At 40.5% G+C, this 21,560-nt stretch overlaps 1 protein-coding gene across 1 annotated transcript in view; it reads right to left on the bottom strand.

The window, feature by feature from the left end:
* The window catches only part of LOC150058398 (tyrosine-protein phosphatase non-receptor type 14-like), a 146,308-nt gene that overhangs the window by 50,216 nt on the left and 74,532 nt on the right, over positions 1–21,560 (bottom strand). The window contains exon 4 of the mRNA XM_090341202.1: positions 2,069–2,166. Coding sequence (XP_090197328.1) covers positions 2,069–2,166 — 98 coding nt within the window. The remainder of the gene's footprint in view (positions 1–2,068; positions 2,167–21,560) is intronic.

Raw genomic sequence — 21,560 nt, 5'->3', positions numbered from 1 at the left:
AGCACCCAATAAATTGATTCAGGTATTGGGTAAGGTAGCAGGACATATAAAATAACAGAGACGACATATACAGGGATGGTGGGCATAAAGAAGTAGTGAGAATGGAACATGGTGGCGTACATCTGTAATCTCACCATTTGAGAGGCTAGAGGAGAAGGATCACAAGCTTGAGCTCATCTTGTGCTATATAATATGACCCTGACTCAAAAATACAGTTAAGGGAAGGAAGGGAAGAGATGAAAAGGAGAAAAGGGAAGAGAAGGAAGAAAAGGAGGAAAAAGGAAGGTAGAAAAGCTGGAGGAATTAAAAGAGGAAGAAGGAAAAACAAGAGAAGAGAGGTGAAGGAAGGGAGACGGCAATGAGAGAAAAAAAGGAATCAATGAACAGACAGGTTTTGAAAAGGAGAGAGGCCCAACTTAAACACATGAGACATGTTAGGTCTTCTCAGTCCTCTGTCTATTACGTTGTCTGCCCCCATTACTTCAATGATGCTACCCCTGACAGCCTCCTCTAATGGGCCACCATTTCTTCTTTTCTAGTCCTTCAGAAGACAGACAGAAGGTACTTCTATCCATAGAGAAATAACAGGAGTTACAACATGAATACTCCAGAATGTAAGAGGTCAAGAGTAGGTCACCTCTCCAGACACTTAGCACCCACAGAGTTCAACTTCAGTTCAAACTTTGGGATGAAAAGTTCAGCTCATAGTTTCTAAATTGACAGTCAGGACTCAGTTGTTGGAAGGACGACAACTGACATTTCTGAGATATTCAAGAAAATAAGGACTGGAGCAATTAAATCACCCCCCCCAATGACTATGTATATATAAAAAGTACTGTGTGACATTATTCCTCTTTTTCTTTTATCACCCCCTCCCCATTTTGGTTTATTCCCTGTTGTTACTGTGTTTTGTTTTGGTACCTTGTGTCTTGTATATACATTTATCTCATTTGGGAAAGGGAAGAATAGCAAAATGGTGAGACAAAGGACATGACCAATGAAACAGTGACACTCATAACACATAAAGTGAACTTTACAATTTGGTGTGTGTGTGGGGAGTAGTGGAGTCAGAAAAAGGAAAGTAGGAGAAAACAAGGGAAGGGATAGCAATGTTCAAAAAGAAATCTACTAGCCAGGCATGGTACCTCACGCCTATAATCCTAACACTAGCCTTGAGCTAAAGAACCTAGGGACAGCACCCAGGCCCAGAGTTCAAGTGCCAAGACAGACAGACAGACAGACAGATCAAATTATTTTAGCCAGGCACAGTGGCTCACACCTGTAATCCTAGCTACTTAGTTGCTGGGGAGGGGAGGGAGGGAGGGAAGCTGCTATGTCTTCAACTAAAACTGTAATTGCCTAAGTGTGAATAAACAGTTGCAAATATTTTGTGAAATCTGCTTTCTTGCCACCAAAAATTAGGAAACATTCTTCTTTAAATTTTTAATCATTTTCCATACATTTTTAAAATTAGCATCAGTTAGTTGTACAAAAGGGGTTCCTTCTGGTGTGCCTATACAGGGCACATCCACTTGTGCATACGTATATGTATATATGTACCCTGATTCATCTGACTCTCCAACTCTCTCCCATATCCTATATTTCCCAAATACATTTCAACACACTTTACTGTTTTACATGAATGTAAAACATATTGGCAGTGTCCACCCTTCTTCACTCTCCCTGCTCCTACCAAGGGTCTCTGGGCCCCACCCCCACCCTAGAGAGGACCTGTTACTGTCTTGCTATTCATCTTTTTTGGTGTATAGTAACGGATCATGTATACTATCTTAATCAGGTGTCCCCTTGTTTACTCTCCATTTTCTCCATCCTCCTCTCCCGTTATTCAACAGCCTTCAGTGAGTTTTATTTTGCCGACTTTATTCGTGGATGAAGTGCTATTTCAGTGCTGTTTGCCCTCTAGCCTTCTCCCCTCGTGATAGTCTTTAAGATACACTGACACGACAGGGAGCCCCAGTGAGTGGAGAGTTAGGTAAATCTGAAGGCCCAAAGCACCACAGTCAAACATCATGCTGTGTTTCACACACTGGTCACGACAGTGCCTTACCTTGCACTGCTAAGCCTGCCAGCCGGATCACCTGTTCCAGGCTACACCTCAATCGCCCTTCGAGCACATCCTTTTTGACTTGCAGGTAATACTGATATCTGTTCATGGGAAGAAGGGAACAAACAACCTTAAAAACACAAACTTGGAATCTATTCCCACTGCAGAGATGTCCTTAGAGGCAAAACATTGTGTACAAAGCAGGATCGGTGGGTGACACTGACAAAGGCCATCTCTATAAAAGATGGAGAGTGACCTCTGCCCATGTTTACCTTCATTTGATGTAGCAGGTGCCACATCCTGCACATTCTGAGTTGGAGAGCATTCTCATCAAAAAGCTCACTGGTGGCCCAGCAGGATGAATTACTGATCATAATTTTTATTAATTCATTCTTCATTTTTTAACGTGTGTAACAGATCTAAACAATGCAAGAGTGATGACTCAATGCTCAGGAACTCTAGGTCACTGACATGAATTTGGAGATATAAATATATCTATATAGACATATAAGCCTATGATAGGATATATCTTCTATAGACATATATCGACATATTATATAGACTGATATATTTGTGGACATATAAAGTCTCAGCTTAATTTTAATTATGTTCTTAAATTTATGTGCCAGTGATGACATTTGAAATACGATGTAAAACTCGGTGTTAATAAAAAGTTTTAATTAAAACAAAAAGAGAGAAAAACCATTCTTTATAACAAAGAAGAAAATGCTCTTCTACCCCTGGACATCTGCTTCAGTAAGATACCAGCCACTACTCTCCAGAATAAGGTCTAAAAACATATCATTTTTGAAAGGAGAAAGCTTGAAAGGACAGACACATCTTGAATGGGTCAAGGAATATGAGCTTTTGATAAAGGATGAGGTAAAGCTTTACAGAGTGAGATTCCTTCCTGACATGTCTAGGAATCCACAACAGCTTCAGAGAACCTTGGGACACGGACACACACACACACACACACACACACACACACACACACACACACACACACACAATGACATACACATTCAGCCCTCTCCTCATCCCACTCACTGACTTCCCAGGATACCACTTCCTCTTATGACATAGTCACACTTTCCTAGCACTGCTACACTGATGACCTGTTTGCTCCTAGAGACTTTATGTATTTCAGTCTGGGGAATGCAGAGATGAATCGAAATCCAACTTTCCTGAAGACAGGTCATCAATGTTGAGAGCTACCAATGGCTGCTTCTACCTGAAATACCATACATGTTAGGAGGTAGCTGCCTAAGTCCTACTTGAAGAAAGAACTGAAGTCCTTAGTACAGCCTAGCCCAGCCTTCGCCTCTTCCTTCTCTTTGGATCTACCGGACCAAGAATGAAGGCAGTCATGTCAGTCTTTTGTGGAAATGCCTAGATTCTCATCAGAAGGGCAAACAATGAAACTGAATAAAGAACAGAAAAGTCACCTCTTATCCATATTCTCATGCAGTCTTTCACTTGATGAATTCATAATCATTTGCTGGTTTCACTCTAAGAATTTTAGTTCCTGCCCACCTAATCTGACCATTCTACTGAATATAAACAAGTGTCTTTATTGATCTTTTAGACAAGTCTCTGGTGTGTGTAGGAAACCTTTTACTCACTTGTCCAAATGGGGGCTATTTATCACTCTGAGTTCAGTGGGCATTGCTGTGCTCTTCCCTCCCCCCACCCCCATGGGTTGTGGGGCCTGAACTCTGGGCCTGGGCACTGTCCCTGAACTCTTCAGTTCAAGGCTATCCCTCTATCTCTTGAGCCATGTGCCACTTCCATTTTTCTAGTGGTTAACTGGAAATAAGAGTCTCCTGGGGCTTTAGTGTTTGGTCTGGCTTTGAACCATGACCCTCAGGTCTCAGCCTCCTGAGTAGCTAGGATTACAGGTGTGAGCTACCTGTTGTGCTTTTAACTTACACTGATCACCTTAGAATAGTATCTTGAATCTCAAGTCCCAATAAACAGGAAGAATGGGTCTACAGAAGAGCTTATAGTCAAAAGCTCTTTACTGCTATTATCAAAAGGGCAACCACTGTTTGTGAATGTGCACAAATTAACATTAGGTAGGATAGGAACACTTAAAAGCCCTGTGAAGCTGGGTGAGGTAGCTCATGCCTATAATCCTAGCTACTAAGGAGGCTGAGATCTGAGGATCATGGTTCAAAATCAGCCAGGGCACTAACGTCTGTGAGACTTTCACCTCCAATTAACCATCAGAAAACCAGAAATGGCATTATGGCTCCATGGGTAGGACGGTAGCCTTGAGCTAAGAGCTCAGAGACAGCACCCAGGCCCAGAGTTCAAGCCCCATGACTGATGGAAAAAAAAAACCCTCTGAAATCAAAGACACTGAAGAGAGGGATGATTTTACGGCAAGTTTTTTGATAATCACAGTCATAATCTATCCTTTTATTCCTCACAAAAAGCAGAATACACAAAACTCTAACACAAAAAAATTTACGTAAAATTTATAAGTCAAATAGCATAAGTCAACAGTGTAGCATTCTGAATTGCTTCAGAAGAGCTTGCCTACAAGAAACATCCTTTAGCTTTCCCCTCCTGTTCACATATCTAGTCTCTACCTTGGCTTCCTTTCCAGTGCCCCCTCCTCAACTCCAGCAATAAATTAACATAACAGATGTCCAGGCCTACTAGCAGCCATGGCTCAAAGACTAAGCATGTGCCTGCCTGCCTTTCCTCCCATAGGTGGAGCACAGCTTCCTTTGTCCATGGTCACAATGATAGATCTCATGTTCCTCAGTTTTCTCTCCCAAACTAGGAATTCTAGCACAAGTGCTTTACATGAATGCCTCTGCCTTGAAAAGCATGCACACTGTCAAGGACAAGCAAAACGTGGGGCTTTCTAGTAGCTTCATTTAAAATACATAGAAGATTCATGCTTTAAAACTAGTTGATGAAGCACAGTATCTGGTTCGCCTTCTGAGAGGCAGCTCAGTAAAATCTGAAACAGGAAGGGGAACATGAGCTCTGGAAGAATGTTTCTCTTCTCATACCAGGTAGCCAGAGTGCTTCCTGTTTGGTGGTCTGATTGGTGTTTCATGTCCTGCTTTTGACACTGCACCCTGGACCCTCTTCTATCTCCTTCATGTTTCCCTAGACGGGGTCCTAACTTCTCCTCTAACAGCCCTCTTGTGTTTCTGGGCCAGTTCTCCAGGGAACTGTCAAAGATGCTCTCATTCACATGAGGTAAGCTTGTCTTCAAGAGACTTTGGGAAGTGCCCAGGAGCCTTTTATGAAAGAGCTTTCATGTTTGTAACCTAGTCACTTAGGAGAAACTTCCACAAGTATGAGGGTCCTTAAGTTATCAAAAACTCTTTTAAGTGCCAAGAGTTCACTGTAAAAGCAGATACATCTTTGAAGATGAGCGACTTAGAATCGGAAGACCCTACTTTCAAAACTCAGAAAGAAGAACAAAAGAGAACCAAAGAAGGAAAGTACTAACTTGATTCTATTGCCAGAGGGTCCCACTGGCCTTTCTCAGGAAAGCTAAAGGATCTAGAAAAATGAGTTGACAATAACCACAGAACCCTTAGTAATCTCAAAGCAAAAATCCTAGGATAGAAAGGAATCAATAATGGTAAAGAAATGGAAGAAAAGTATAGTGAGATTCTTAAAATAGCACCAAACCACCTATTCCTGTTAATTATGCAGTTTGGATCAACTCTATGGGCTACTCATTCCTTCCTATCTTGAGTGGTTTCTGCTTACTTGTGGCTCTACAAGCCTGAGAAAAAGACAGAAGTGTATATTTCAAGCACTTTCTTAAAGGATGAGTCCACTGGATGTGCAGTCATCCATGAGAGAACTACAACACACTCTCTGCTTAGAAGGATACACATCACCTTTGTGATCCCTAATGCCATATTTCTCTTGCACACAAAACATTTTGAAAAGATGATACCCTAGGATAATGTGCTGAAAATAATCACCCAAGCCTATTTATAACAGCAAATTCCTTTGCAAATAGACCACTAGCCAGTGAACCCATGGGATCCACCAACACAGCAGCTCCAGTTTTCCTTAGCCTGGTGCTCCTGGTTTTCGTCTACAATATCTGAGCAAGTTCTAGTATGGATTCATCTTATGTTAGGAAACAGTCTAGCAAGGAACGCTGAGATTTTTCTGGTCACGTAGGTTGAGTGCAGACTTGTGCTGGGCTGTGAGAGCTCAGAGCTGCAGAAAGCACTGTTCCCTCCTGGAAACCATCCAGAGCATCTGAGCTGCAGTAATGACAGGGTATCTTTACCACATGAGACTGCTACTACGTAAGACTATAGGGGGAAAAAAAAGAAAAAAATTCAGCTGGCTTGGGAAATCGTTTGGCTGGTAACACTTTTGCACAGAAAGCACTTTTGTGTAAAAAAAAAGTATCCCATTGGAAGACTTGATTTAAAAAATAGGAGCTGCAATTCTATTTTTAGATCATTGGGTTCTGCTTACTTTTGATTAGAGAGTCAATTATAACAGCAATAAAATACAACAGTGAGTCTTATTTTGGAAACACGTAATTTCATGGGAGTGGTGGAGGGCAAAGAGGAAAAAGAAAAAAAGCACCAATCTATATCTATATGCCAGGAAAGTTAAGTATGTGCCAATTTTCCAGAGAGATCAACTTTGGAAACCTACACTTGCAAGGAAAACTTTTTAATATCTTTCTCCTTTCTCTTTCCTTTTTTTCTTCTTTTTCTCTGTCTCTATCTCTCTCTCACCTTCCACACCCTCTCCCCTCTCCTCATTCTCTCTCTGTCTCACTCACACTCTCCTGCCCCCCCACCGCCTCTATATTAGGGATTAAATTGAGGGCCCCAATTTAATCTAGGCAGGCACATGAGCCATGCCTCCAGCCCACTTTGGCCTTGGTTATTCTCAAGGTAGGGACTTGCTAAATTCTCAGGCCAATCTGAGATATGCTGCTAAGGATAACAGTCACCCAACACTTCTTTCCAGCCTCTGTATTTCACCTGTGCCTGGGACAACAGGTTCTGTACCACTGCTCCAAGCCTCTGAATGAGATGCAATTTCAAGAACTTTTAGGACCTGGTTGACTTTAAATGGTGATTCTCTTGCTCTCCACCTCCAAAACAGAATGACTCTTCTAAGAATTGGTGATTGCTAATTATGATTGCTAAGTAATGGTAACATTTACCTTTTTGGTTTTTCTTTTACTCTAAAGAGAAGATTCATTAGTTAGTTAAAAGCAGGTTTCTTTGACTGAAGTAGAAAAGGAGTTCAGATCACTGTTACCAAACATCACAAGGGAGCATGGGTAGATAACTCTGGACTCCAGAGGCCTCACCCTCCCTGAAAGTTCCCATCCTTGTGGCAAGTGACACTTCCAAGTTCCTTTCTTGGCTAAAGTTTTGAAAAGGAAGGTGTTTTGGGATTCATGGTAGTGAAAATGCCATTCTAGTTCCCATCAATAGAGCATTTGTCCTTCTGACAGAGGTGATCAAAGAATCCTTTGAAAATCACATCCTCTAAGATGATTCTCCAGTTTAAGAGATATACCTCTAGGATCTTTAATCTCTTCTAATTGTCATATGAAGAATTTATCTATTTATTAGGCCACTGTGTTTTACTTGCAGGTCTGTTCATTTTTCTTAGCTAGAAAATAAAAATATGAGCCTCACTACCACAGAACCACCAACAAGGCTCTAGGGGCTCAGGGGCTAGATACTTGTGCCTTGAGATCTGATTTTGGTCACATCTCCAGTGAAACAGGAATGAATATGACTATGGCTACCACAGTAAAGTCCTCAGAGGCAGTGCCTGTGCCCACCTTATTCCCTTTGGAGAGCTACAGTGCCAGCAGGGGTTCCTGTTCCCTTAGTCTATGTCCCCGATAAAAGCAACAAGGAGCTGAGTGTCACTCTGAGGTGGGACAGGTGAGATGTATAGGAATAAATCTGGTTGTGAAAGCCTTTTGGAGAAGTTTTATTGTGGCAGTATGGTCAAGCCTGAGCTATTTGCTAAAGGAGGAAAACTTTAAAAGAAAAGAAAAATCCAAGTCCAGTTTTTTGCACTTAAAATGGAAAGCTTCCAAATGAGGTTGCACCCGCTTCTGCAAGGCAAAGCTAGACAGCACCAGGACAGTGCCAACTACTGGGTAGGATCAGATTTCCAGGCATTTACAGCAGGGCCTCAGTTCCACTGAAGTTGAAAAATGCACATAAAAGTGAAAGTAGTTCTACCCCTAATGTTTATGTTCTCATGCTTTTGAAGAAGGGCTTTGAAAACCCAGCCCTCCTCTTCCTCAACTAGATAAATGGTGATGTACAGGCATGCAACCATAGAAACCTGAATGCCGCCCTTTCTCTGTCCCTCCATCCTGAAAACCCTTGGGAAGAATTCTGGTTCATGACTAGTGAATTATAATAACGTGTTTGGTACCTGGATCCAGGTACTATCTCAAAGCTTTTATATTTAATGAATGTTCAAGTTAACAAATTAAAACCCTGCATTAACAGCCTTCAAACCCAACACTCTAGCAATGATGCAAAAATGGAACTAACGCCCAGGGTGGGGATGGGGGGGGGGAGAACAAAAGAAAAATGCTAAAGCTAGAAATGACAAAAATAACCTTAAAAGGAAAAGTTTCTCTTCCAGCCTTTTGCACAAAACTAGCTAATACATGTGCACGCATGAAAACAATAACATGCACACATCCCAAATATAATCAGACAAGATTTCCTTGGCAAAATTTCAATTTTACAAGTTTTCAATTGATCAATAAATCCCATCTTTTGCCAAAAAAAAACTAATTTCTTAGACTCCTTATGTTTCAATGAGTCAAAGGATTACAGTTCTTTCCTAAAAAGAATGTTTAAATGCACACAAACACACAAGGATCTTAAGCACTCATTTTTTAAAAAGATAAAATTAAATAAATAAATAAATAAACAAATAGCCAATGATAGCCAAGTGTTGCAAAAGAGAAAGGCATGCCACAACCTGATCCTGGTTTTCTGCTCTTGAACTCTTGCATTAATTATGACAAATTACAGGGAATCCAAGTACAGTTTATAAGTATAATAAATGCCCTAATAATAGCCTATAATTTAATCAGGGGTTCTGTTTTAAAAAAAGAAAGCTTGTTTTCTATGCTACATGATAGAGGGAGATGGAATGTCCTGACATTGCTTCTTTGTGTTCCATCCTATGCAGATTCCTTTATGATAATTATGTCAACAAGACTTGAAAGAGCCAGACAGATCTCAGATGTGTGAGGTATGATCAGATGAAATAAGAAAACATGACAGTAAAAATAGTTAAACCTTAAAAAAAAAGTGCTAAAGTGCTTGATGTTAAAATCTGGGTCTATGTTGATCTCTTAAAATGTTCAATGACTTGGAAAAGTCTTATAGTTTCTCAAAAAGTTAAGCAAAGAGTTACCCCAGAAATTATACCCCTAGGTGTATAATCAAGAAAATGTAAAACATATGTTCCTATAAAAACTTGCACAGGAATAGTAACATTATTCACAATCCTCCCCAAAGAGAAACCACCCAAATGTCAATCAATTGGCAGACAGATTTTTAAAATATGGTCAATCCATACAACAGAACAGTAGGAGGAGGAGGAAGAAGAAGAAGAAGAAGAAGAAGAAGAAGAAGAAGAAGAAGAAGAAGAAGAAGAAGAAGAAGAGGAAGAGGAAGAGGAAGAGGAAGAAGAAGAAGAAGAGGAAGAGGAGGAAGAAGAAGAAGAAGAAGAAGAAGAACAACAACAACAACAACAACAACAACAACAACAACAACAACAATAACAACAAGACGATGACAAGGAGGAGGTGGTGGAGAGGGGGAGGGAGAGGGGGAGGGAAGGGAGAAAAGTGGAGGAGGGGGGAGGAGGGGAGAGGAGGAGGAGGAAGAGCTGGGTGCCACTGGCATACACCTGTAATCCCAACTACTCAGGAGCTGAGATCTGAGGATTGCAGTGCAAAACCAACCTGAGGAGAAAAGTCCATGAAATTTTTGTCTCTAATAAAGTATTCAGAAAAAGCCAGAAGTGTCCCTGTGGCTCAAGTGGTAGAGTATTAGCCTTGAGCAAAAGAAGCTGAAGAACAGCACCCAGGCCCTGAGTATCAAGCCCCAGGACTGGCACAAAAAAAAATCTTAAAGAATAAATATGGATGAATTTTGAAACATTATGCTAAGTGGAAAATGCCAGACACAAAAGGCCACACTTTGTATGATTCCATTTATATGATATTTCTAGAATCAATAAACTCATAGAGAGTACAAGAGTGGTCACCAGATGCTAAGGGAAACAGGAGAATAAAGGAATAATCAATAATGTTCTGAAATCAAAAGAATTATGTATGAAATTACAATCAAATGAATTATGTATGAAAAAATGATAAATTTTATGTCTTAAAAAAAAACAAACAAAAAAACAGCTCTCCAGAACACCCAGCCATCCCAATAAGAAAAAAAATCTAAACCACGAATATGGTGCTTCATGATGGAGTCATTCTTTCTAACTGTATGCCTCCCTGTAGCACCCTTAACTTGAGCTTTAATTCACTTACTTGCTTCCCACCCCACCCACACCATGTTCCTTCCTTCCCCTGCCCTTTCTTCAGTTGGGGAACATCTCCATTTACACAATCAATCATCTGACCCTCCTTCAGGCCACACATAAATAACTCTCTTCTCCAAACAGTGAATCCCTTTGTACACTAGTACTTCACCAACTTCTGAGCTGCAGGCAGCAATGCCCCACTCCACAGTGACCTCCTTGGGAGCACTTACCACTGAGTGTCACATGTGGACACTTTGTCAGTGCTTCTGAGTAGATACAACACTGACAGAGAAAACTATGGGGAGGGAGGGAGGGAGATGATTTACTCCACAGTAAGGTTATTGGATAAAAGAAGCACTTAAACATTTGACAGGGCACACATATAATCCCAACACAAAATGAGGCTGAGACAAGAAGATCATTTAAGGCCAGGAATTCAAGATGAGCCTGGGTCATGCAACAAGGACTCAACTTGTTCCATAAACAGAACCCATCACATATCATGTACAAAGCCTTACAAACTCCCATCTTAATTAATATTCCTTTTGGTATACGTGCAAATAAATTAAATTGTTCTCTGAGCTACCAAACATCAAAGGACCTATAACAGAAAAGTCAGCCATGGACCCACACAGGAGGAAAGGATTTGAGTAAGTGAGAGGAGGACACACCAACGTAGTGAAGGCCTGGTACCATTTAGCGAGCCCCCCCCAAAAAACTTCTGTAAATGCAGTTAAGGAGCAGGGAGCCTTATCTGTCTTCATGAGCAATAACTATGTCTTGACTCATCAGCTTAAAATACACCACACCTGCCTGCCCTGAAAATCATGTGTCCACAATATTACCTACCAGCCACTGTGGGAAAGGGAGCTTAAATTACAGTGAGAAGTGGTGAGTCAAGGGCCCAAAGATGTGCCTTTCAGATAAGGAGCCAGCTTCGTGCCCAGAAGTCTGTGTAACAGGCTGAAAATGTGATAAGTAGCAGCTGTGAACGAAGTACTTACTAGGTAGCTATGTGCTGGGTCTGCAAAGAACAGACATGATCATCAACAGAGAAGAGGTTGGAGGACCAGCTTCATGGATGCCCTGAGATGGATACAGCATCCCTAAGGAAAGGCAGGGCTTACCCTCTCACTGCTACAAAGTGCCAGTTCAGTAATATACCAGATGTGAATAGGAAGCACTGACTGGCAAATTAGAAGGCATTGAATTCTATGTCCCTAGAGACTATTGATTAAAAAGACGAAACAGGAATCCCCACCCATTTAGTCATTCTGGTGAGACTCTCTCCACTATGAGACGATGTATATGGATGTGAGTGAAAGAACTATTGGGGACAGGCTTCTTCTACCTTTGTCCACCCAGACCTACCCTCTAAGGACCAGGCCCCTTCTTGGTGTTTGTAACTGGACCCTGCTGGCCTGCAAACTCACATACCTAGTAAATTCAAGAAACAGATCAGAGGCATGAAGACCTGCCAGCTGCGGCACCTTCAGAGTGTAGGATGTTGAGAGGGAATGGCACACTGTCATCTGACTATGGATTTTTTTTTCTGATCATAGTGATGGATGGAGAATTTTTTCCACCTGTAGTTACTTTTAATCAGGACACTTGAATACTCTATATGAGCAATGTCAGTCATGTAGCTCCTCTCTGCAACCATGACTGCATTAAAGGCCACCCCTAATTCTGAGTCACTCAAGAATCAGCTCCTGGCTGGAGCTGGGCGAGGTGCCTAACACTTGTACTCAGGAAGCTGAGATCTGAGGATCTCAGTTCAAAGCCAGCCCGGGGACTAAAGACTGCTAATCTCCAATTAACCACTAAAAAACCAGAAGTGGTGCTGAGGCTCAAGGGGTAGGGCAGTAGTCTTGAGCTGAAGAGCTCAGGAACAATGCCCAGGCCCAGAGTCGAAGCCCCATGACCGTCATAAATAAATAACTAACTAAATAAAACAAGACTGCCTGTTTTCTTTTTGTTTCTTTTTGGGAAGGAGTGGAAGGGGGGAGTGTTTTGTTTTCCTGTATTGATCAACCTAACTGTTTAATGATTTCTAATGGCTTGACTCTAGACTGTAGTTCTTTAAACACTTAGTGTTCATTCACATCTTAGTCTCAGTCATTAGATGTGTATCTTTTGTGGGGGGGAGAAAGTGTCAGTAGGGTTATTATCACAACATATAAACACTACTTAGTGATTTTTTTTGGAGGGGGAGATTCTGGGGCTTGAATTCAAGGCCTGAATGCTGTTTCTGAACTTACAGTGCTCAAGGTTAGGGCTCTAACATTCTGTATTATAGCTCTACTTCTTGCTTTTTTTGCTAGTTAGTTGGAGATAAGAATCTCACAGCCTTTCCTGCCAGGACTGGCTTCAAACTGTGATCCTTAGATCTCAGCCTTCTGAGTAGCTAGGATTACAGTCATGAGTTACTAGTGCCCAACTACACTTACTGAATTCTTTCATGCTGGAAATGAATAACTTATTCTTACTGAATCTTCAAAAGGAGCCGAGAATTTCAAATACAACAACTGCCAAAGAAAAACCTCAAACCAGCAAACATCTCACTGCCCAAAAATCTAGTATCTACAGTAGCTGTTCTGTGATTTCTGCCAAAATCATACTTGATGTTTTCAAGCAAGGCAATATGCTCTCACCCCTCTTTTCAAATCTCTCCAGAGGCTCCAGGAAATAAAGGATGAGCTATTCATTTGTTGAATGTGTTTTAAGAACAGTTTTAGCTACCTTGCATTCTTTCAGAGTTTTAGTTTTCTAATTGCATCAATCTCTACAATAAAACTTTATAATCTTCAGCACATAGCAAACTTTACTACAGGAACTACAATTTTATTCCTAGAGAACAAAAATGACCTAAAGAAAAAAGGAGACTTCCCAGAGTTAGGAAATAAATCTATTTTTTGGAAGATTACGGGCAGGGGGTTGTCAAGCAGAGGGCTATAATTTCCAAGTCTCAGAAAACTACTATTTCACAGAAGAGGCAATTACAAATTTATGCCTCCTTCTAGTCCTAGATGTAAGAAGTTAAAACCATCTCCTATCTGGGCACAGTTGCTCACCCCTTTAATCCTAGCTACTCAGGAGGCTGAGATTTGAGGATCGAGGTTCAAAGGCAGCCCAGACACTAGGCATTAAAGACCAGGAGACTCATCTCCAATAAACCACTAGAAAACCGAAAGTTGTGCTGTGGCTCCAGGAGTAGAGCAGTAACCTTGAGCTCGGGGACAGTGCCCAAGCCCAGAGTCCAAGCCCCATGACTGACCAAAAAAAAAAAAAAAAATCTCCTTAGGAGCCAGAATGGAACATATTCTAAGAGACATGTCCCCTAGAATGTGGATGTGTTGCTTTGGCTTGAACGTTCCCTAAAGGTCTAGGTGTTCATGTCTTCTTCTCGTGTCGCTCTATTGGGAGATGAAGAAAACTTGAGGAACTAATGAGAGATCTTCTGGTAATAGGGATGAGAGTGCCATTAAAGAGAATAGTGAGGCTCTAGTTACTTCTTGCTCTCTGTCACCCTTGAAGCAACTCTGCCATAAGCTACCATCATGGTATTATGCTCTGAGCCCTGAAAAACAGAGTCAATTCATTTTCTGTCTGTCTGGCTTGGCTGACTGGCTGACTACTAACTTATATAATCTTTTAGTAGTACCAGAGAATTAACTCAAGGCTTCAGACATTCTACCAGTTGAACCATGCCCCTTGTCCTTTTAGCTTTAGTTTTTTGCTCAGAAATTATGGAAGATAGACCCTTAAAAACAATACAGATTTGTGCTGAGGAGGACGAAAAAGAGAAATGGAATTTCTTTGTGATTAAAATATTGGGAGCTATAAGACTTAGCTCATGATAGGCTTTCACTAATTACTTCATCAAACTAAAACTCTATGGAAGAAATACATAAATTAGTTTCAGGACACAAGATTTTATGCTAGGAATCTGTGACCCAACAGTAACAGGAAAACCTTATTCCAAGAAATCAAAAGTTTACATAAAAAGATCTGATCGTCTTAATTTAGCTACGGTACAGGGGACTTACTTAAGAAACTAGGAAGTAACATAGCAGGCTAGGTTGTTTTTCGGCCATCTCATGGGAGGTTCCCAGGGGTATAAAAAGCCATACAAGCAGCCAGCTTCTGGTCTTCCTCCATTGCTGGCTGAAACCACACTGCCTCATTACGAGGCAATGAGGGACCAAGTCTGTATTGGCTAAAAGTAGTAGTAAACACCAGCATCTCTTCTTTACAGATCAAGAAACTGGCTCAGAGGGGATCGGTAGCTTATACAAGGTGATACACGGGCTAGAGCCAAATTAGAAGTACAAGGCTCTATTTCCTTACCATTTAATGGATCTGGATCACATTCTAGCTATCCGTGAGAATTTCACACTTTCCACCCCCAGCTATCAGTAGTTGGGGATAGCTACCTAGTAGACATTTAGGAAACACAACAGGTTCGTAGCTCCAGGGCTGGCTTGCTTTCTGGTCCAACGGTTGAGACTGACTTCTCAAAATCCAATGTCTTCTTCATCCCATTTGCAACTTCAAGTGACCCTCCCTAGAATAATCCCTGCATCCTTTAAGGACTGGGTTCCTACCCTCTGATGTTGTCAGAAATAAAGGAATAGCGCTGGCTAGGGGTCGAAATGTCCTATGATGATCTTCAAGAGGCCAACATAGGCAAAACGAGGATGGACACATTCCTTTTTTTTAAGAACTCAAGAAAGAATGCATATTTAAAAAAAAAAGATGATGGCAGCAACAGCAAAATAGAAAATAAAGCTAGGCACAGTAGCTCACGTCTGTAATCCCAGCTACTCAGGAGGCTGAGATCTGAGGATCACTTTTCAAAGCCACCCACTAAAGTCTGTGAGACTCTTATCTCTAATTAACTACCAGAAAACCAGAAGTGGCACTGTGGCTCAATGGGTAAGGTGTTGTCCTTGAGCTGAAAGCTCAAGAACAACCAGGTCCAGGGGTAGGACAGTAGCCTTGAGCTGAATAGCTCAGGGCCAATGCTCAGGCCCAGAGTTCAAGTCCCATGACCAACCAAAAAAAACAAACAAAAAAGGAAACACAAACAATAACAACAAAATCTCAAGATATGCCAACATAAAGCAGCAATCTTAGCTGAAAAGCCATCGGGAGATAGTGCCTTCTGTTTAGTTTGTTTTGGTTTCTGGCATCCATTTATGGCATCAACGAAGAATGGAATGTGTTGACACGAAATTCACGACAATTGTATATCATTTTTACAATATTAGAGGGAGGGGTCATATACAAGTCTACAGGCATTGTACACAGAATGGTGCCAGTGGGAGCACCTCACCCACCGATTCTTAACAGTTCCTCTAACTCAGGACCAGTGCACAGAAAAATGGGACAAGGCTGGGGCAGGGAGGGGTGAGGGTGTCCTTTGCTGGGCATGTCATCTGACAGTCAGTAGATCTGTGGGGACACCCCTACCCCCCACCGGGCCAGTCCTCATTGGAAGCTGGGGTCACAAGAGCACTCGGTCAAGTGCCTTCTATTTAAATCACAGACTTTGACTCAGAATGTCAGAGGAGGGAACAAGAATCTGATGGCAGCAGCTCAAAGACTTGAAGGGAAAGCAGTCACAAGCCCTACTTTCTCAGTTTTACTTTTTAATAACTGATACTTACCAAGAACCCATTATCTATTTAAGTAACTTTTCATTCAGCTCTCCATCTTTTCAGATGAAATTCTCTCCAAGTTACAAGTACCGAGAGATTAGTATCAGGTCAGCCTCACTCATACAGTCTGGCTCACTGTCTTGCACAGCTGCCTGGCCATCTGCAAGCTGCAAAGCAGAGTCCACTCTATCCTGTTTCCTCAAACACCCCTGGTAATCGCAGCCTGCCCACACTCAGCACAGGACACACAACCAGCTGAGCCCTCAGCACTGCGTCTGTTCCACCCATGGGCCTGGGCTGAGAGTAAAGAACCTCTTGCAAAATATATGTTAACAGCATAACTTTTGTGCTTAAATTGTTTAGTATTCTACCTTTGGGAAGTGCCACAGAAAAATCATAGATGGGCTTTCATTGAGAGTCCTTTGTTTTGGGGAGGATAATTATGATGAGAGATTCTTGACTCAATATCAAATTTAATCCCAATAGAGATTCCACTACAATAGGGAATAGAGTGACCTGATTTTTACATTAGCTATGCAATTAAACCTGATATTAGCACCATAATGTCTCAATATGGTTAGGCTGAACTATATGTCCCAGAATGCTCTTCCTGTACATTTCTGGTTATATGGGCCATACAGATTGGCATGGCATAGAAAAATCAGGTTGGGAACCTCTTGTTTGAAATGCTCTGGACCAGAAGAGTCTCCGATATTAAATATTTTCAAATACAGGAATATCTGCATAAACTTTACTAGCATCAATTACAAAATTGTAATGCCAGAATTGCAAGTTTTGGATTTCAGAGCATTTTGGATTTAGGCTTTGTAAAGTTTCAGAGGAGTGATAAGCTTGATTTGTATATGAATAGCTTCCCCAAGGGATGCAGCAGGCTCCTCCTACTTTCTATTATATTAAACCACGTACTGCAGTAATTGAAGATTACTAAGTGCTAAACACCATGATAGGTAATTTTTACATTAAAATCAACCCCATTATGTCATCTGATAATTGACTGCACACACAGATATGGAACTAGGAGGAGGGTGTAGAGGCTGATCAAGAAACAAATAGCTATATACTCTATTGACATAATGTTATATTATATAGATCTATGACATAGTCTCAGCTTAATTTTACTTATGTCCTAAAACTTATGTGCCAGTGATTGTAACATATAGAGATTCCCTTCTTGAATACTTGTTTGTTAAATATGGCATTTGAAATATGATGTAAAAATCAGTGTTAATAAAATCTTTTATTAAAAAATAATGCTCTTGAAGAAAATTCTAATAATATATAAGAGAGAAAAATAACTAGAAGAAAAAAAGAAAGAACAAACGAACCAGACCATGAGGTCTCTCACTTCGAGTACATGCTCATTCTATTATAGCAGTTTGAGATCCATACTTCTTTATTTTATTTCCAGCTGTTAGCTTCTTGGACATTAAACAATTCTACCCATCACTGGAAATATACAATGGAATTCTAGCATATTCATAACTTGTATTCAGATATGCCAACAGTATCTCCTCCTCCATCAACCTCTATCGACAGTGGGTCCTTTATTTAGGCTCGGGTATCCCAGCTACCAACACTTTCAAAGTTTTCCTTACAACACTGGAATTCTCACGTTAGCCATGATAGTAAAATAACTCTTCTACCTTCTTCTGAATATGTGTGCTGGCCAAAAGAACTCATTTCTAGAACTACTTCATCTCCATGGTTGTTTCTATTAAAGTATCAAGTGCTTGGCTTGCATTTCAGTTAAACTTATGTCAAATTTGCTGGGCTTTTGCTCAGAAAAGCAGTAACTCATTTTTATGTTGGCAGGAAACAGCAGGCCAAATGTCTACTCACTGTCCCCAGCTGTAAGCACAAGATTGACGGGTTGACCTTGAAAGGAGTTGGGCGATAAAGCAGAACATGCTGCAACATGCCCAGCTAAGATTCTTCCTCCTGGGCTTTTACAAACTACATCAGAAAGCAACATCACTATTTCATCATCACACCTGGTAATTCGACACATGCTGAACTGCTCTACTATTTATTTCTAGGGTCTCAATTTTCCATTCTTCTAAAGGACTCTCAGTGTCATCTGAAAGCCTGGCACTTTCACTTTGTGCTAGGGGCTGGAGATGACTGATAAAGACCCATCTTAGCTCCCATCTGTACATAATGCTCTACTATTCAGACATCTCCATTCAGAGAAGCCCCATTTCCTCCAGCTTTGTTTCTTCTGTCTACACCACTTCCTTTGCTTTGACAAAACTCATCACATCCAATTCCACCAATTCCACGGTATGTCTCAGCAGTGTTACAGGGGAGGGAGGATTGGCCAAAACTCTCAGAGAGTTTAAATAAATCCTTCCCATGGGCTTTCCCATGTTAGCAGGCCTTAATTCACCTAAAACCAGCTCCATGTTGGATTAAGAGGCAGACTGCTGTCAGTAAACAGCAATGTGACAGCAAAGTGCTTTTGTCACTCTGGTTCTGTATTTCTTCATCTTCAGAATTGCACGACCAAGCACAGGTATATGTGGGGCTTCATGCTTCAATGGAAGACTCAGAGTCTGGCAAAACTACTCCTTTCCAAATAAACTAGGATTGTTTAAGTTTGTGTGATTTGTTTGGTCCTTTAATGGGTAGTCAGAAATGAGGCAGAAATTATAAACAGTCAAGTGGAACTCTAAAGAAAACCTGAGCCTTTTCTTCAACAGAAAGTTCAGGGACCTATAATCTACTACCAAAGTTTCCCAATGAGTACTTAAAAGGAAATTACACTCTTATACCCAGCTCAGGCATTGCAGTCTTTTGTGGGCAGTTAAAAGTATTAAGACAGCTGTGGACCGGAAGTTTGGCCTAGTGGTAAGAGTGCTTGTTTGGCATGCACAAAGACCTGAGTTCGTTACCACATACATAGAAAAAAGCCAGAAGTAGTGCTGTGGCTCAAGTGGTAGAGCTCTAGCCTTGAGAAAACCCAAGGACAGTGCTCAGGCCCAAGCCCAAGCCTGGTAAATAAATAAATATTAAGACAGCTGGATGTGAGGTGGCATAAAACTACCTGATCCATAAGGCACACTGGTTGACCTGAGTCTTCAGAAGGATTTTGTATTGTGTCATCAGTGCCAATTATTAGTCACAACCTAGACACCCACGGGGCCAGACAGGTTACATGAAGAAATAAATATTTCCCCCTGGGAAAACACACGGGAAGTGCTAGACTATAGGGCAGGCCAGGCTAGACTATATCTTCCTATTTGGATGGCATCTCAATCCACTTCATTCAAAAATGACCCCACTGACAGAATATTAACCTATCAGAATCTTCCCTTCCAGTAAAAACTCTGATTTCACTCATACTTACCTAGAAATGCATCCCTAGAAACTAAACTTCCTATTAGCTCTGGTGAATGAATGTTGTCTGCAAAATAAGAGGAAAGATACAACTTATCTGATAATTAAATTTCTACTTGATAGGAATTAAAACTTAAAAAAAAAACAAGCTCTCTATTTCAGGGACTAATAAGTGATTATTTCATAGGGACCTACAAAACATTGAAAAGAAAACCACTGAGCATATACTTATGCTTATATATACTCATATATACTAAGCAGATAGCACCTTGCACAAGAATGCTAGCCACCAGCAGCACAAACAGTAGGCTTGCATCCAGTGACAGAATGCATGGCATATTCTTCTACAGAATCTTACCAAATTAGAATATTTCCCAGGCTGGGGAGGTTTAGAGGTCTTGAAATCTGTGTTTTACAGCTGCCCGGGCATTGTAAGTTTTCCATTATGTGGACAAAGAATATCTGACCTTTCCTTCTTCCCTCCCACCCATCAACCCAGTCCTACTCCGTTCATCTTCCAACACTGGCACTGCGGATGAAAGTTACATAGAAAGACTCCAAAGCAACTACTCTCTGTGTCCCCCATTCCATGAGGTATATTTTTTAAAACTCAATTTTGAAGTCAAGAAACCATCCCTAGTCACACCCACTGTAATGAAACCCTTATAATGAAATCCTGTGACTCCTTCATAGGGAGTAGATGTGTCTGAAATATTCACAAAGCATAGCTTGCGTGTTTTCACATGACAGAACATCTCTTCCCATAGCTTCTATTTGTTTTTCTCCTCTCTATCCCTGCATTCAAGGTAAACACGCATCATGGCACCGAGTATGTTCTATATTTACAATGCTTAATCCATATCCTAAAGCAAACCTTTAAGGGTTGACTGTTGAATCCTTCTCAGCTTTATAATGTAAGAAAACTGCTTGGAAACAGTGAATGAATCTAACTTTGAAAAATCAAGAAGGTCTTAGACTTCAATGCATCTGCTTGAAAAATTATTTTTAAATCAACTCAACAGAAACACATTTTTTTCTTTTAAGCAGTTCCAAGTACCAGATCATTCAATATATACTAGCCAGGTGATATTAAAATGTGTAATAATAAAATTACCATCTCAGAGGCAAAAGTTGCTTTGGGAATTCTATAGATCCCTGGCTTTGTAAACCTTTCTTTACAAAGTTTGATATGTTTTGATTCAATGCATACATATAAGCATGCAACAGATAAATTAAAGACAGTTAATATTACATAGAGAAGATACCTTTTGATATCTGAGTGGGACCTAATTTATTACCTGTTGAAATTCTGGTTGTTCTCTTCAATGAGTAAGGAATTATGTCAAGTGATAGTACCAAAATATCACTGATTTATTTTACTATTTTGTTGTACCCTGGAGGAAAGCTGTATCACAGAAGCCCCTAGATTATACTAGGGTTAAGTTTTATTTACTTAATCTGTACTCCCTCCTACACTTAACTACCACCATGCCCATCTTCTAAATGATAGCTTTTGCCTCAGAGAGAAGAAAGGCAAAAGGCAATTCAAAGCATTTGGAATGTATTCTTGATTTATTTTTTTTCTAAATCTAAACTTCACAATCCTCTTCAGGGTAAAACATGGGGAAATCCTAGCTGAAGGTGGAACAAACTAAACAATCTGCTTCCATAAAGGAAATTAAATTGACTTTATCCTATCTCCTTATCCTCTGAAAGGAGTAGGCCCAGAATCAGAAATGGTTATTTTTTTTTCCTTAAAATCATGTTTCTACTTGAATGTCTGTTAAATAGCTAATGAAAATTTTAATTTATTCTTCTGGGATACTTTTCAAACTTACTTTTTTAATTTGGTTATATTTATAACAGTAGATTCTGATTCTAAAAATAAACTACAGAGCAACCAAGTAGGTAACAGAAAT

Source organism: Megascapheus bottae, chromosome 10 (genome assembly GCF_031878675.1).
Source record: "Megascapheus bottae isolate mThoBot1 chromosome 10, mThoBot2.hap1, whole genome shotgun sequence".
NCBI lineage: Eukaryota > Metazoa > Chordata > Mammalia > Rodentia > Geomyidae > Megascapheus > Megascapheus bottae.
The sequence above is the reverse complement of the archived record's forward strand: the minus strand, read 5'-3'. Positions and strand labels throughout refer to the sequence as shown.